Here is a 16,895-nt window from a genome sequence, read left to right on the forward strand (position 1 = left end):
CCTTCGGAACATTTTTGTTTATTCCGCATCATATTTTGGTGTTGCGAACAAACATTATTTAGTTTGTATTGATAAGAAATATTGTATGCTCATCGTGAAGTTTTCGAAGAATAAATACTTTACAGTTTACCTCTTGTCCTGTTTAAACATGATCGTATACAAATACGCAAATGAACATTGCGTTTTCCTCTTCCATAAGTACTTGAACCAACTAAGGTCTTTACTGTCTTTATTAGATTTTGGACTTTATTGCAAAGGGTTAAGGTTGATTATTTAATTACTTAAGAAAGGGTAGCTTGATCTGCTGCTGTGTTTACCTGCTATCTATATATACTTGTACATAAAAAACTTAATATTGTGTAATACGATAAGGCCCTTATATTATAAAATTATAATCAATGACTAGTACATAGTACAGGGAGGAAATACATAGTTTTTTTATGAATTTTCCTCAAAAAGAAGTTGTGTTAGATAATATAATTATCATGTACTTTGTTGTCAATGACCTCCTCTAGTTATATATAATTAGTGGGTATTCGTTGAATAAGATAAGTGTTTAGCTTGTTAAGGAAAATGTATCTATTACACTAGATATAATGGTAGGAAACCCCAGCAGCGGTAGGAAACGTTCTTATTTATTTATTTATTTATTATTAATATGTTAACACGGTTCAACGAACCAATTACATTAACACATACAAAATATAGAATTATAAAAATAAAATTGAAATAAAAGGAAGAAAAACATAAAAAATTACATCACAATAAAATTGGTAAAACAAAAACAAAAAAGACAATCAATAATATACTATTGCACAGTACACGAAAGCAATTAAAAGAAATAACATTTTTAGATACTAGAGGCTTTCACAAAAGCTTAGGCAGACCCTTTTAATTTCTTTAAGCTCATCCACGAATAGATCACAGTCAGGGTAGGCTTCCATGAGGCTATTGAGCGCGGACAGGACACGAGGAATAGGAGAGGATGCCCTGGCCACGGTACGACATGCGGGCACAGATAGCAGACGGTGCCTGCGAGCGCGTATGTAGTTGTTAGGAGCATATAGTCGAACCAGTTCATTGTGAAGGTCAGGAGCATCAATTATCCCTCTGTAGATTTTAAGCGCGATGTGGAGTTGGTTAAAGTTTCTTCTAGTATCCAACATATTAAAACCTAGACATCCTACAAGGTACTTTGTCGGATACATGTATGGATAGTACCCCAGAGAACATTTGTAAAGATTTACAAAAATTTCTTTTGTACTTTTTCAAGCATGAGTGAATAAGAAGCCTCGTATGGACTCCAAACGCATGAGCTGGCCTCCAGCTTGCTTCTGACTAGCGTATTATATAGGAGCTTATGATGATGTTATGATGTTGTAATAATACAAGACTTACATATAATGAGATATGTATATCTGGTTCTTAGATTAGTCGCAAATGCAACTATCGAACGAAGTATTACGAACTCAAATACCGTGTCACTCAAAGCCCATATAAAGACAATCTTTGCTAACGATTTTCTAAATAAAAAAAAAGACTTCTAAAGATCTTTTGTCTTTAAATATGTTTTGTTGAAAGTTTTGTTTTAATATACAAGTAAGTTTACACTTTCAAAAGCGAGTCAACGGGATCCTAAAGAGAATAACGGTTTTGTTAAAGCCTTAGTAATTAACTAAGTGATTAGTGGTTCTGTTCCATTGATCAGGTCTTACAAACATTTAAACGAATGGACCAGCTCGAACCGAGTGATATCACAGCCTCACAGAAAACCGGCGTGAAATCACGTGTGAATGAGTTTAAGACAGCGTACCTATTTGAGTACTTCAAGTCTTACGTTCCGGGATGTTCATGGACTGGACCAATTACTTTCCATCATGTCCATGGCATCCGTCAGGTCGCTTACATCTAACTATCCTTAATGCTAGTTAATGCTTAGCCCCAAAACTAGAACTAAACCAAAACAGATAATCATATAAACTGAAAGGCTAAACCGTAATGCTCAGAAAGGTTTTCAACACTAATTTTGTACTTTTCCTTCCAGCGCTCTAATGGATACCCTAATAACTCCGCTGTCGGAACGCGCTGACGAGTGGCGTCGTGGAGCCTGCACTACTGGCGCATTGGGCCGAGAGCATGCGAGGGAATGCAAGCGTGCCCGAGCTGAACTTCGACGCCGCGTCACTGAGGCACAAAGGCACGCGAGGAAGGCTAGACGAGCACCACCTGATGCGAAGAGACGCGCTGATGTTTGCATGCAGGTGAGTGGAAGCCAAATGGTACATGAGTTTTATTAGCAACTAGCAAACCCGGCGAACCGAACTACGTTTCGCCACCAATGATGTTCTCTGTTTTTCCGCTTTTCTCTTGAATTTTCCTGCTATAAACCTCACAGAGCCCGAGACCTTTCTACCGCATGCAAAACCCTGGAAATCGGATCGTGTATTCTGGAGTTACAGCGTTAGGAAGGAAAACCCGATTTATTTTTATATTTATACATCTATACATTATACATCTATAAATATAAAAATAAATCGGGTTTTCATGACATAGGTAGGACATCTCCTACCTATGTCCAATGGATTGGACAATTATTATGAGGTCGTGGGTTGTGGGACATGTCTTGATCTAATGGGATTAGATATGTTTATTGTTCTTTATGTGTTTTGTTGATTAATGGCTATCAGAGTAACGAAGGAAAATGGGTGGAATTCCTAGATGAACAAATGAACAATTGGACGGTTGGAGTAATTTGGATGTTGAATTAATAAACATAGTCTGTACAGACTCCCACGATGCTATAATCAAAAGCTAGTCTGTGTTCCCTGATGGGTATAACCTGGGTATCTTCAAGGCCCAAGTGAATAGGTTGCTCATGGGCAGACGTGCTCCACTAAAGGTCGCATCATCACTTACCACTAGTCGAGATTGATCATCATCATCAAATATAAAAAAGTCATAATTTAAATGATTATTAGTATTACGAAATAGCTAAAAGAATTTGTAGTTATTGTACTATAATATCGTAATCAACCATTCCAGGACATACAAGAACGCAAGCAACAGCTGGAGGAGATGGAAGAGAAGGCGGTGAAGGCCGCGCTCATCGAGGAACGAAGCCGCTTCTGCCACTTCGTGTCGCTCCTGAACCCCGTTGTGGTGAGTACTGTACCGTGTACCCTTAGTATGAACTATGAATTTGCTTTACGTTTAAAATAATCGCAACGAGAGCGCGATCGGCGCGGCGCTCTGATTGGCCGGCTCGAATAAATCAGCCAATCAGAGCAAACTCATAATTATTAAGGGTATTGGTTGTAGGTGATGTAGTTATTTTAAGGATTGTGGAATTCGAGTTAATGGAGATAGGTGATGTATATTATGCCCTGGTAGAAAATGAGCTGAAATTAAAAACGATGACTTTTGCAAAATTTTTTGCGGGCGGTCTTTGGACCAAGGGGGAGGCCTTTGTTCAGCATTGGACGTCTGATGATGATGATGATGGGTGGTCTTTTACAAACCGTGATTGAATTTGCCATGTAAGATCTTTATTCTTCAGACCACCACAGATGGGGCCGATGCTCGATCCGGAGCTGCGGTTTTAGTCAGTAAATGTCTGACACTTCCTCTCGCCTCACCCAAGGCGGGAGAAGTCATTGTATGATTTATCCTCCTCAAATTCTTTCTCGGATGCCATATAGTGTGTATTCTTAATTAAAATATCGTCATATGTTTACAGGAATCTGAAGTGGCAATGTTAGCGGAGGTCGGACATTTACAAGAAGGCAGCGAGCAGCTCATCAGACACACAGCTGAACCCAGGACACTGCCGGCTGCCAGTTTACAGGTAATTGCTGATAGCTTCTGCACAACTCTCTTATAATCATAAAACATATTTAATCAATTTAATAATCGTATTGGCTTAATATCGAGTCGTAAATTAAGATCCACAACGTCACGCCTTTTATCCCCGAAGGGATAGGCAGAGGTGCACATTACGGCACGTAATACCGCTGTACAATGTACACCCACTTTTCACCATTTGTCTTATAAGTCCCATGTAATGCCTATTGCCATATTACTGGGCATAAATTCTAGACTCCGTGCTAATACTGAGAAACCACTGGACCAACGAGGCAGTCAATTAAGATAAATATTTTAGCATTATACATCGAGAAACAATGCTTATTTGTAAAGGGCTCGTTAATTAAAATTAGATTTTAAAATATCGGCTTGCCTTTATGAAACTTTGACACTAAATACAATACCCAATTTTTACGTTCAATTTTTAAATTTCCAGGTGATATGCGACATAAAGTCGTGCTACAGCGGCTGGGCCGAGTCAGGGTCGGCGCCCCATTCACCGTCCGCCTCGTCTCGTCTCGGAAGCCGCAAGTCGTCACTCACCTCGATATCTTCATTGAACAGTCAGTGTTCTGAACAGCATGGTAAGTTATTGGTGCCTTTACCCTGTTTCTTTGGTGAATTTTGATAAGATTGGAAATTGGTTTCATTTTTTTTGTGGGGTAAACGTTTTTCGTGACTCATTTGGCCTAAAGTTAATTTTAAAATCAAGGTGTCGGAGCCTTCTACTGTTAATTTGAAAGTCGGGAAGTTTTCTTTCTAGGGAGTAGCGTGATAAAAAAGTGAGAATTCTCTGAGGGCTTAGAACGAGTAGTAGTGTTTGTAAAACAAACTCGTATCTACTAAGCCTTCTGATCACGCCTGGTGGAAATAAAATTAAAAAAAATACCAAAACCAAATAATGGTAGTCAGATTTAAATTTTTAACGGCCCTATTTACCGTAACTTAATGTATTGCTTACATACAATTTACAGGCGTATCCGGTTCAACAGTAAGTTGCTCTACCCCGATATCGAACGCGTCCTCAGCGGGCACAATTCCTGCTCCTTCCAGCGACTCTCAACACTGTCTAACACAGGTACATTTACCCTACTAGACGGCAGGTCAAACTACACCATTATTTCTGGACTTTCAACCTTATGCTCTTGTGGTAAAGTTGAAAATTGGTTGAGAGATTGGTGTAGGTTGATGTGCGTTTGTGAGAAGTAGTTTTCTTAGATTATTGTGAATATTATAGTAGATTATATATTTTTTTAAATAGTGTTTGTAGTGTTGTAGATGAGATGATTTTAATTGCTGTAGAACTTTTATTTTTTGTTGTTGATTATTTTTTTTATTTTTGCTTTTTTTGTGTTTTTTTTTTCATACGCTTTTTAGTCCGCGTTCCGGTTGTCGAGTGTCTGCAGCGCGGACTCCGGATTTCGATCGCAGGACGCACTACAGCGTCGCTCGCTCTACGTTGACAATGTAATTACATTATTATATGCAAATGTAGCCTTTACCTTACTAACGTCCTAAAATTTAAATAAGTTCGAGTACTTGTAGCCATTACCTTACTAACTTCCTAAAAGTTTATCAAATTCGCGTGGTTGTAGCCTTAACCCTACTAATTTTCTAAAACTTTACCTTTGGGTACTAGTAGCATTTACCCTATGAACTTCCTAAAACAACCACATTTTAAGATAAAATACCGTACCATAAAATGTAAAGTTATTGCATGCTCATAGTATTGTATCAGGCGCTACAGGTTGTTAAAATAAAGTAGATAAAATATTATTAGCTTTTATAAGGTCAAGCATGTACCTTGCCTACTTGTTCTGTAGTTGGTATAAAACTATAACTATATTTATAGAATATAATTGTGTCCATGGGCCTGATTGTTAGCCCCCTATTCCATAAAAAACACTTAAAAGGTATGTACACAATCTTATTCCTAATGCCCAGTAGGGCTGATTTTACTCAAAGGCTCAAAGAGCAGGAGAGGGACGGAGAGGTTTTTACTCAGTAAGAGTGACACTGCTCTCACCTCACCCAAGAACGACGGCAAGAAGACATTGGATGATTTTCCCCACTTGAAAAAAAAATTCGTAATAACAAGATTCTAAAGAAGAAGTTTTGCTTGCCATGATTTCTGTTTACCATTTTCGCTTCACAATTATTTGATTTCTAAATATTTATTAAGGTACTCTGAAATCTGAAATATAAACTCCTACACAAATCTTCCGAGCAATGTAACACACGGTGCACTAATTGCTACGCGTATTGTTGCAGGGTTCGGACAATCAGAGCGTCAGCAGCGAGTGTATGACTCAGGCCAAGAGCCACACCGAGGACGACCACACGGACGATGGACATGACGTCATGAGCAATGCAGGTATATTCCAGCATTGGCCTTGCAATACTCTTTCTAACTAGTATTTAGACAGGAGTTAAAGGCAGTGAAGAAATAAATTAAACTTAAGTACGTTAAAATTAAGCTTTTCTGTAGCTTAGCATTAATGGTCATGTAAAGTAAACATGTATATTGTATACAATATTTTTAGCTCAACCGTTTGAAGTTTGAAGATACTTACTTATCTGCTTCAAAATTTAATTGCAAGATTCTACTTCATTCACACATATTACTTATTAAATAAAAGATTGTAATAATATGGAACTAGAAAAACTGTAAACGAGCAGAAGGGGGTTTGGCGGATTACGGAGATTGGGGAGGTTTAGGTAACCTCATTTATACAACGAAACACAACGCAAGCGTTGTTTCACATCGGTTTTCTGTGAAGCCATCTATCACTCCGGTTGAGTAGACCCATTTGTGTCGTAGCCTGGCAGTCTCACAATAATGGAAATGTCCGAGGAAACCTATCAGTAGACTGTCACAGGCTGTTTATATTAAAAGAAAGACTAAATTAAATTAGACATAAGTCAAGGAAATTTGCAAAATGAAGGCATTTATTTATTCTGATCCCTACGGGAGATAGATGCGACTATATTTAGACTATGGCTACAACAATATTATTTCTCCCCAGCATCAGCGACTTGGCCAGATCTGAAAGATACAGCACAGTTCGAGAGAGCAGCCTCAGCCATCATGGGCGGTAGACCACATACTATTTCTGCAGGTATGTTGGAAAACTGTGTTTTAAATCTTTCTGATAAGGTTTATTTTACGTTTTCAGACACGGATAGTATTTGATGATTGATATTTTATTTGACGTTTCGATGAGTAGCTTTAATGGAATTATAAAAAAAAAACTTAAGTCTTTGGATTGCTTATAAGTTAAGTTGTTAGTAAAAAGTCGTATTATTTACCAATGGTAATTATATTATGGGGTAATCACAATAAGGTGATGATGATAAAGATGTCACCATCAATACGTTAGTATAAGTTGCGGGATTTTCAAAACCTTTATGCATGAGAACGAGCGTCTTACAGCCCCTGGCCTCCATTGTACGCGCCCCATACCGCCCCCACAGGACTTTAAAAGAGACTCGACAGACGAAACCTCTGAATTTGTTTCGGCAATTCTTCTTAGAGCAGTCCGATAGGAAAAATCAGCCTCATCTAGTTATTTAAGAGATTGACGTGTAAAAGGGTTACATTGTAACCTATTTGCAATAATAAATATAATTTACCCCTGTCCCCGCAGCGTACGAGCGCGGCCACCCCCGCGCGGCGCTGAGCGTGCACACGTTCGCAGACGACACACGGGACTCGCACATCTACGCACGACCGCCGCTGCCTACTGTACGTGTTATTGTTATTCTATATACTACCTTATTGACCATTAGGTACAGTCAAAACTCTACAGAATTGTAGAAGTTTGATAAATTGAATTAAACGCCCATTTTACCACATGTATGCCTTTTATTCCTTAAATGAATGTTTTGGTATGTCTATTATGTTATACTTTATTGCCAGTCATGTTAAACTTTATAAATTCATGGTAAAATCGCAACTATTATAGAAGTTTGGCAAATTGAATTGAGCTCCCATTTTACCATAAAATACAATACAAAATTCCTCAAATTGATATTTTAGTATGTCTATTATGTTATACTTTATTGCCAGTAATGTTATGAGTCACAGCTAAGATAAAGGGGAGCCTGTCGATATACTAACTGCCACACTCAGAGTAATTTAATGCTTACTTAAACTATTCCTTAGTAACGATTTTGTATGGAAAACAATTGCTAAGGACTGGGTTAAGTAACCATTAAATGACTCTGAGTGCGCGAGTAAGTCATAATTCTAATCTTTATTTTTGATGACCAAAAAATAAAAGTTTGACGTTTACATTTACTCTTTACATACTCACGACACAATATATTGTTATTACGGAAAGTTATATTTATTAATTTATTACCATTCTCTAGCGATGTTCCTCCCTGGAGCGTCCAGCAGTCCCGAACAAGTCCGGCAACGCCAACACGTGCCAGCAGGAGTTCAAGCCGAGCAAACCTTCCTCACTACCCCCGCATCTCACTAAAGGTTAATATATTAATTTATTATGTGGGACATAAGAATGATTTTGTATTGTTTGCAACTTCAAATGGTGATTAGATTTAAAAAAAAAGTTGTTATAATATAGACAAAAAAGTATTAGGATTAAAGTTTCTGAAGATATTCTTAAGTAAATAGCACCTACTACAATTTTAATAGCAATACCTACCACGCAAATATTTTTGCTATAATCAGAATTCAAGTTGATTTCTTTACCTAAGGGCTAATTTTGAATACACACATAATTCTTAACTATAAAATAAAATTAACATTTGACAGTTTTTAGTATGGAACAATAAAATTGTCAAATATTCAAAATTATTCCTCCTTTGTAATTTATCTGACGTTGGAAGAATCAGTTCTAACCACCGTACTACTCAAATTCAAATAATAATTACTTAACCCAGTCCTTAGCATTTGTTTTCAGATCAAAATCGTTATTAACGAATAGTTTAAGTAATCATTAAATATCTCATCTAATACTTATGTAATATTAATATCATAGTATATTGAATTTGTATGTTTTGTGCGTAGAGATGCCGCAGGCGCTGTACGTGAACATGTCGGAGCTGGCGACGCTGGCCGCGTCGCGCGCGCAACTACACAACGCCGAGCATCCGCCGCAAGAGAAGGTCAGTCTCACACCACTCTTACTTCTACACATTTTTCCACGTGGGGGAGACACTGATATATTCTCGTAGCCGTAACTATACGTACCAAACTATTGGATGACATTACGATATCCTACTAATTAAAATTATAAATGCAAATGTTCGTATGTTTGTGTGTTTGTTATTTCATGTTAACTATACACACTTTGTACTACCCTGGTTTTCATTATTTCATGAACCTTTCGGGGAAACGACCCCGGCTAGTAGATTAACACACGGTGAAGTACGTATCTTCAAACGGATTTTACAAATTAATCGAGGTTGATTTGCTGAGGTATTGGGTGTGAAGAAATTACAAGGACCCATCGTTTTGTAAATTAATCTATTCTGAAAGCTAGATAGAAGCGTAGTGTGCACAGCTAGTTTATAAATGATCGGTCGGTGAAGCTACTGAGCTTCGGCGGATAAAAAGGTGGCCAGTGCAGAAGCTAGTTTTTAGCCTTAAATACCATTACTTACTGACATACACGACGACCTAATAAAAGCGTGTTAAAAATTATTGAAATAACACCTGAGCAAATCCCGAATAAACCACTAGTATTCTTACAAAGCTAAAAGAAAACTGCAATGTTATGACCACACTCTATTTTATTTATAAAATTAATACATCAGTCAAAGTATTAGAAATAAATAATTAGAAATACTGATTTGCATCTCTCTTCTTAAGAAGAACTTATTTAATAAAAACTACTATCTATCATTTTTATATAAATCCATACTAAGAAACGTCGTGTTAATTATAATATTTGCTCATAACTTTCGAACGGCTGAACCGATTTTCATAATCTTTGGTATCTGGATCGATTTCCGTTCTAAGCAGTAGAGTCAAAGACAAAAAAACCGGGCTAAGTGCGAGACGGACTCGCCCATGAAGGGTTCCGTAGCAGCAAGTAGATGACATAATATCAAAGTTATAAAATAACTTGGTTTTGCATAGTGTTTGTATGAACGACCAAGTTATATTTGCGGTTTTTGAAAATGTTTTATTTCTTAAAAACTAATAATGATATCTCGTTCAAACCAATTTTCGTTGGTAGTTTCCATTGAAATCTACAGCATATATTTTTTTTAGATTCCTCACTCTCTTATTTTAAAAGTTAGAGGGGGGGGGACACACTCATTTTTCCACTTTGGAGGCGTCTAACTTTCAAATGATTGATTTTGACTAAAAGTGGTTTTAGGAACCTTAATGTCTTTTTTAAAGACCTATCCATAGACACCCATCACGGATATGTTAGCTAAAAAAAAATTTTTTTTGAATCAGTTCCATGTATGGAGTGCCCCCCATTAATTTTTAAATTTAATAATTTTTATTCAAAATTCGAATAGCGGTTATCCAAATACATCAACCTACAAAGTTTTAACAATGTAAGCCCAACAGTTTCGGAAATAAATGGCTGTGACATACGGACGGACGGACGGACGGACAGACAGACATGACGAATCTATAAGGGTTCCGTTTTTTGCCATTTGGCTACGGAACCCTAAAAAAGTTTTACCTACATAAAAAATATTTTTTATCAATTCTTTTTGGCATTGATTTTAATCAGTTTTTAAAAAATAAATTATTAAGAATTAATTTTAAACCTTATATCAATACCTTAAAGTACTATATACGAAGCCACAGCTTCACACTCGATGCTATCAGTAGGTATACTTAATATCTTATGTATGCTATGCTATTTTAGTTTAAGTTAAACATTCTCATATTTGTAGTTTTGTCTAAGAAAAACGTAGGTCGATTTTCACGCCTCTGTCGGGTAGTTCTGAAATAAAATAAATCTAATGTTTATGTACGCAAATCTTGAGATTGCAAATCAAATACTTTCAAAGATATATTGATTTGAAATGTCGCGTGAAGTCACTTATAGGTACGTTGTATACATAGAAATGACGTATTTGCTCCCACTCCTAAACTTTAATGCGTTTTATCAAACTATTGTGACAAAATTAAAATATATGTGTCTAATATCTTTTCATTACCTAACTGATGGACTAAATAGATTTTTAATTTTCATACCCCGTCATCATCCCTATTCACAGGTCTCTTGATGTCTCACTTAACAAAGTTTCACTGTACAAGTAAAATCGAATGGTACTCACAGTTTATCCCAATTGAATTTGTTAGCGAGTTCCTCAGAGATCTGTCCCTCTTTCAACTGTTTCTTGACGACCCTCTCGACCAGCCGGAGTGAGGAGAACATGTTCTGAACGCTAGAGGGCTGACGACTACGAGAGGTAGTCTGAAATTTAAATGATTCAGTATAAAGGCTTCATGCACAGAAATGCGTTATATAGTAGGTGAGGTGCGTTATATTGAAACGTGGGCAAAGACTATCCACAAATGGGGCCCAATAAGGCTGATGTCTGATCCAGAGCTGCGGGCCACCTAGCGGGTTTATCGAGTTGCAGGCTTGAAAAGCAGGAGTAGGAACGGGGTGGATTTTAGGCAACAAGAGTCTAAATGCCTTGAATGATTTTCCCCTCTTAAAAAATGTACAAACTATTGCTTGAAAAAAAGTTGACTCAATCAAAGGTGTGTTGAGCTGCGCGAGGAAGATGCGCAGCTCGAGTACTTATGCGATGTATCTATAGTAGGGGTCATTCCACATAAAAAACAGCTTAGCTGAGTCCGTTTCCACCAGTGCTAAGCTATATTTACCAAATATAGTTAGTGGAAGCCAAACGCATCCACAGCAACGTAGCATAGCACATCTCTGGTAGAAAAGCACTCTTATCCATCCACATTTTTATAATCATCACACGCTTTGTTACACGATTTTCATCTTTAATCTCATGCCAAGAAAGACGATTACCGCTCAACTTTGTTATCGTCTCGTGCCATGGACCACTACTCCCAATTACAACAATATTTTATTTACTTTCATGACGATTAGTTGGCGTCGTATATCGAACAGTTTCAAGGTATTTTGCTTCGATAAGAATTTTAACTGCCATGAAGTTGATACCTACTACTACGCATAAAGCCATATTTTTCTTTCAGTACCTATTAGAAAATCTAGATTGTTTGTTTAAATGTGAAAGCGATGGAATATGAAATGTTTTTGTAATAGGTGCACCGCTTTTTTATTTCAAGGTCATTTAGTCAAATGTGTTGTATGAGCTGATTAAGGGTCTACTACATCTAACAGAGACAGCTGTGATTTTCAGTAAATTTAACCAGAACCTCTTAAATTGCAGTCTCTAACCTGTTTGCCAACTGATGGTTAATGTTGGGTTTTTTTAGATATCGAGGAAGACCAAAAATCGTTCAAGGTATTTACGCTACTCCTGATTGAAAAAAGTAACCTATGGAATTTCTAGCCCGTTCTTCTCCATAATAATCTACACTTTGGAACGAGCAAATAACTTTACTAGAGGACTAACCGACAGACAGACATTTTTTTTTAATATGTTCATATTTGCTTTAACGTGCGAAAGTACCTTCCGGTTATATTGAAATAAATAATTTTGACTTTGACTCTCTGTCCCTCCACAATTTTGGTGACTCCAGGGTAAAGAACTGATACTGAATGATAGACTTAAAAAACCAAAAACTCACCATAATCTCCACAGCATCAAATAGCTTATTCATCTCCTTTTTCTCCCTCTCAGTAAGAGTCGGATCCTCCCAGTTGAAGATCTCACTCTCTTTCAGTTTAGTCTTAATCTTCTCCAACGTTATTGGTGGTTCCTGATCTTGGATCTCTCCGGATTTGTAAGCTGCCTTCATTTCCATTTGTGTATCTTCTATTGGACTGTAATGGGGGATTTTGGGTTAAGATATTAAATACTATAGCTTCACTAGAGGACTGACTGACAGACAGATGTTATTAATATTTGCTTTGACGTCCAAAATTGCCTTCCAGGTCTATTTGAAATATATAAATAATTTTGACTTTTATTATTATTAGCTCGTAGACGAATACTATAGGAGAATCTATGGTCTAGTCCCCCCTCCTCTATTCCAGATCCCCCATTTTCAAATCCTTAACCCCTAGAAGACCGGCAACTAACTGGCAATTATACTTAACAGTTGCTTATCATCAGGCGATCCGTTTGCTCATTTGTTCCGTATGCCATAAAAAACTGTGTTTATTTCTGTGCAAGAATATGCATCTGACATCATGGATGACATCATAAATCCTACATAGCACATGTGAAGTTTACATGCGAATAAAAATTTATGGGAAATCCCAACAAACAGCAGTTAGGCACGAAGCCACGTTCACATCACCTGGTCTTTTCTTAGGAAACTTTTTTCTCTGTTTCTTAAAATGGTAATACCCGAAACCCAAAATCGAACTGTGGATTTTGTATTCGGTATTCGAAGATCGGAATAGGAATAGGCAAGGGGTGGTTTTTAATCAGTAAGAGTCTGACTCTCTCTCGCCTCACCCAAGGTGCCGTCATTGGATGATTCTCCCCCCTCAAAAAACTGCGTTGTGGTAATGGAAACTTTTTAAATGTCCCGTTTACGGAGACGGGTTAAGGAAATCCTTCAGTTTATATTGTCGGAAAACCAAATAATTAATTTTACTGCTAATTAAATTCATACAATAATTTGTCAATTCATGGAATTTTGTGGCAATATTACTTGAATGTTCTATTATTAAACTTTTATTTAATCAAGTTTTATAAGTCACTTACCATGAGTAACAGTGTGGAATGTTGACCGCAATCCTGAAAATAAATTGGCATTTCATCAGTTTATTAATGTAATGGGTGAATTACCTTTCTCCTTTAATTTTGTATTAGTTATCAGCCCATGATTCCGCCTTCATGGAATGTTTCAAATTTCATGGAACTTTCGACAGTCATGTTTCGTCACGGATGGGTTAGCTTAACCGGAGTGATACCATGATACCCTTAGCCGACGAGCGACATTGAAGTATCTGTTTGTAATAAACTTTTGGTGTTCCTACTTGTCCTTATTTTTTTTTTTTTGTTTTTTGCGTATGAAATAAATGTTGTTTCTAATTTATTAATTGCGAAACAAAGGAAGGTTCTTTGAAAATTTGTGTTTTTTGTGAAATATTCCATTCGTCCCGACTTAATTACCTACCTACATCGTGCTCTTTCTTTAGAAATTTGAAATTTTCTTTACATAAATATTATAAATGTGAAGTTTGTGTGTTTGGATGTTCGCATGTTTGTCCGTCAATCAGGTATACAGACAGGTTGCGGACTGCCCAGCGGGTTGGTTTGCCTAATTTTCCCCCACAAAGAAGGTATGAACACACTTGTGTGATAGAATACTTTTTATCCCATGGGAATGTAGGCGAAGCCACTGGCAGAATGTGCATATTCATTGCATGGTATTGTAAATGATATTACCAGTATATTAAGATCATCTCGATCTTTAAGGAAATGGAAACCGACCAAAATGTTATGGAATCATCAGACGAAACACAAAACAATTATCTCGATTGCGGACGTTTTCCCACAGTGCCAACAGACGCGTGTCCTGTTGTCCGAACTCAGATGAATGATTAAACAACCCATAGTTTACAGTTACATGTCTTTGTGTAGTCTCTCTCAGTTTTGTTGTATGTTTGAAAATCTCTCTGTAGATGGATATCTTGGTTGTATATTTCCAAAGGGAAGTATTGGTATATTTGTCAAACGTCTGAAATAATATGAACAGCCTGTAACAGTCCTTTGCTTTTTTAAGGGTGCCTTGGGTGAGGAGAGAGGGAGTGTCAGGCTTTCACTGATTAAAAACCATCCCGTTCCTACTCCTGCTATTCAAATTGGACTAGAAAGCATAAGAGGGGTTTGCACATAATATCTGCACGACATCATAGGTTCTGCCAGTGTTTCCCTCTAGCTGTTGAAAATTTACCTCATTTGTTATTCCAGACTATAATTATATACATATACCTCACGTCTGTTTCCCATATGGTTAGGCAGAGATAATGGAACGCTAATTGCTTCGAATCTCACATACCTTTTTCGTTTCATCAACAGTCATCAGTCTTTTAAATATTAAGGGTACTTTTACGTTGCCACACTCATGGGTTTTCTCCTGTGTCATGGTTGAGTTTACAAACATACAAGTTAACATGCACATGACACGCGAACCCGAAACAACAATTTGTGGATCACACAAAGAATTGTTCCGTGTGGAAATCACACTCGTGATTTGCAGTAGGTGGCAAACCATGTAGGATTGTCCTGTATATCACATCAACACCCTATAAGTTGGCCACTGCTGACCAAAGGCCTTTTGAACCTTAATCAGCATGCTTACTCAATGCGGGTTGCTGATTACTCGACTGCGCCAGAAGGAGGGTTATGTTTTTTTCAAACTTATAATTAGTAATAAAAAGTCCAGGTTTCCTTACGATGTTTTCCTTCACCGTTAGTCAGTGGTGTCTAAATAATCATAGAAAGCACATATGACTCGGAAAAAGTTTCATTGCTACTTGCCGTTGGTAGGCCCGGATGGTTGAGACGCTCACTTTTCATGTATTAGAAGTGGGCGTCTTAAACCTCCGAGGCACTACGACTGTCTACGAAATATGAAGGTATACATAACTATACAATAATATGAAGAAAAATGACAAAGGAGAAGCCTAGTTATGATGGGCATTATATATTGTGGAGTAATGTAAAGTAACCATAAATCATAGGAAAGTGTGATAAATAATAACATTGATTTTATTTACGGCAATATACTGACTACTAGCTATTGATTACATAGATTGCGATACATACATACATACATAGGTATAGGGTCCAGGAAGAGAGAGGTAATTGGGCCTCCGGTAGTCTCAATCACACAATGAAAACAACGCAAGCGTTGTTTCACGTCAGTTTTCTGTGAGGCCGTGGTATCACTCCGGTCTAGCAGGAGCATTTTAGCTATTCGTGCCGAAGAATCTCTTACATTTAAAATATAGTATATAGGTAGCTATTAGTCCAGATTATAAATTCATTTCTATGCTAAACAGTCAGATTCATTCTGTAGTTTTTGCCTGAATAAGTAACAAACATTTTCGCCTCACAATTCGTAGTTATTATAGTAGTAGTAGATTTAAATTCATACTCACAAAATGTTAAGCAAAACTTTAAAAGCCACAGTCACCATAATGAATCAATATCAATCTCAATGTATAGTATAGTTCTCTCAGCACGATGGAACACGACTGCCCTGCGTTTTGTTACGTGATCTTAAATGCAATGTCGAGTTATATTGCTTAGCCGTCAATGGGACCGTTAACGTGTGTGAGGATTGGTTAGTCTTGATCGTTGAAAGAAATTGTCTGTTACTAGAAGAAGATGATTTCTATATTTTTATAAGGGGGCTAATCGTGAGAAATGACTACATCTCAACTAAGAATCGACGGTTTAGATTAATGAGGAAAAGCTCTTACTAGTTTAAAACCACCCCGTCTCTACTCCTGCTTTTCGAGCCGGAGCCCCGGTAAACCCGCTAGGTAGTCCGCAGCTAAAATATGATCGCTAAAGAAGGCATTTGTTTTAGATTGAAAGGACATGCAATTCATTAATGAATTAGCTATTAAATGTGGTCCAAACACCACCATGGCATCGTTATAGATATTGTATAAAAATCGATCATGCAGTAAAATGTATCGATTTGAATCGGTACCTAACAATGGTTTAAATCGGTATTTTCTCGTTTTGAGCTGTTAACACGTTTTTTAAGCCTACCTATAATCGAAATGTAAAGGAAAACTTATGTAATATTAACTAAAAAGTACTTAATAGTATTTTTCCTCTATTAAATACGTACATATGACGTCAAGGCTCCTTTTTCTGACATACCTATTTCTTTAATGGACTTTGAACCTTATAATTTTGTGTTACTTTTGTGGGACTTTGAACCTTATAAGTTA

General features: G+C 37.0%; 2 protein-coding genes across 9 annotated transcripts in view; one reads left to right on the plus strand and one right to left on the minus strand.

Moving 5' to 3' along the window:
- The window catches only part of LOC118279069 (protein MTSS 2), a 162,871-nt gene that overhangs the window by 130,754 nt on the left and 15,222 nt on the right, over positions 1-16,895 (plus strand). For 5 of the 8 annotated variants that reach the window (XM_035598596.2, XM_035598597.2, XM_035598599.2 and 2 more), the window contains exons 5-15: positions 2,045-2,261; positions 3,043-3,159; positions 3,737-3,844; positions 4,298-4,445; positions 4,836-4,939; positions 5,239-5,328; positions 6,133-6,235; positions 6,888-6,980; positions 7,509-7,606; positions 8,236-8,350; positions 8,897-8,994. In XM_035598596.2, coding sequence (XP_035454489.2) covers positions 2,045-2,261; positions 3,043-3,159; positions 3,737-3,844; positions 4,298-4,445; positions 4,836-4,939; positions 5,239-5,328; positions 6,133-6,235; positions 6,888-6,980; positions 7,509-7,606; positions 8,236-8,350; positions 8,897-8,994 — 1,291 coding nt within the window. The remainder of the gene's footprint in view (positions 1-2,044; positions 2,262-3,042; positions 3,160-3,736; positions 3,845-4,297; positions 4,446-4,835; positions 4,940-5,238; positions 5,329-6,132; positions 6,236-6,887; positions 6,981-7,508; positions 7,607-8,235; positions 8,351-8,896; positions 8,995-16,895) is intronic. The other 3 variants (XM_035598600.2, XM_050698285.1, XM_050698286.1) reach the window with 1 other exon arrangement.
- LOC118279071 (uncharacterized) lies at positions 9,604-16,251 on the minus strand. Its single transcript, XM_035598604.2, has 5 exons — positions 16,089-16,251; positions 13,684-13,716; positions 12,596-12,791; positions 11,137-11,276; positions 9,604-10,799 (listed from the first exon to the last, which is right to left on the minus strand). Exons 1-5 carry the CDS (start codon positions 16,124-16,126, stop codon positions 10,718-10,720), a joined length of 489 nt encoding a protein of 162 aa, XP_035454497.1. The 5' UTR covers positions 16,127-16,251; the 3' UTR covers positions 9,604-10,717.

The sequence above is a fragment of the Spodoptera frugiperda genome, chromosome 14 (assembly GCF_023101765.2).
Source record: "Spodoptera frugiperda isolate SF20-4 chromosome 14, AGI-APGP_CSIRO_Sfru_2.0, whole genome shotgun sequence".
Classification (NCBI taxonomy): Eukaryota; Metazoa; Arthropoda; class Insecta; order Lepidoptera; family Noctuidae; genus Spodoptera; species Spodoptera frugiperda.

What these genes read in the sequence shown, in the direction of transcription:
- LOC118279071 (XM_035598604.2), bottom strand. Translation starts at nt 16,126, where the DNA reads ATGGTGACTGTGGCTTTTAAAGTTTTGCTTAACATTTT. An exon ending in TTGATGCTGTGGAGATTATG is followed by an intron (nt 11,277 to 12,595) that starts GTGAGTTTTTGG and finishes TTTAAATTTCAG; the next exon opens with ACTACCTCTCGTAGTCGTCA. An exon ending in AAATTCAATTGGGATAAACT is followed by an intron (nt 10,800 to 11,136) that starts GTGAGTACCATT and finishes ATTTTATTTCAG; the next exon opens with AACTACCCGACAGAGGCGTG.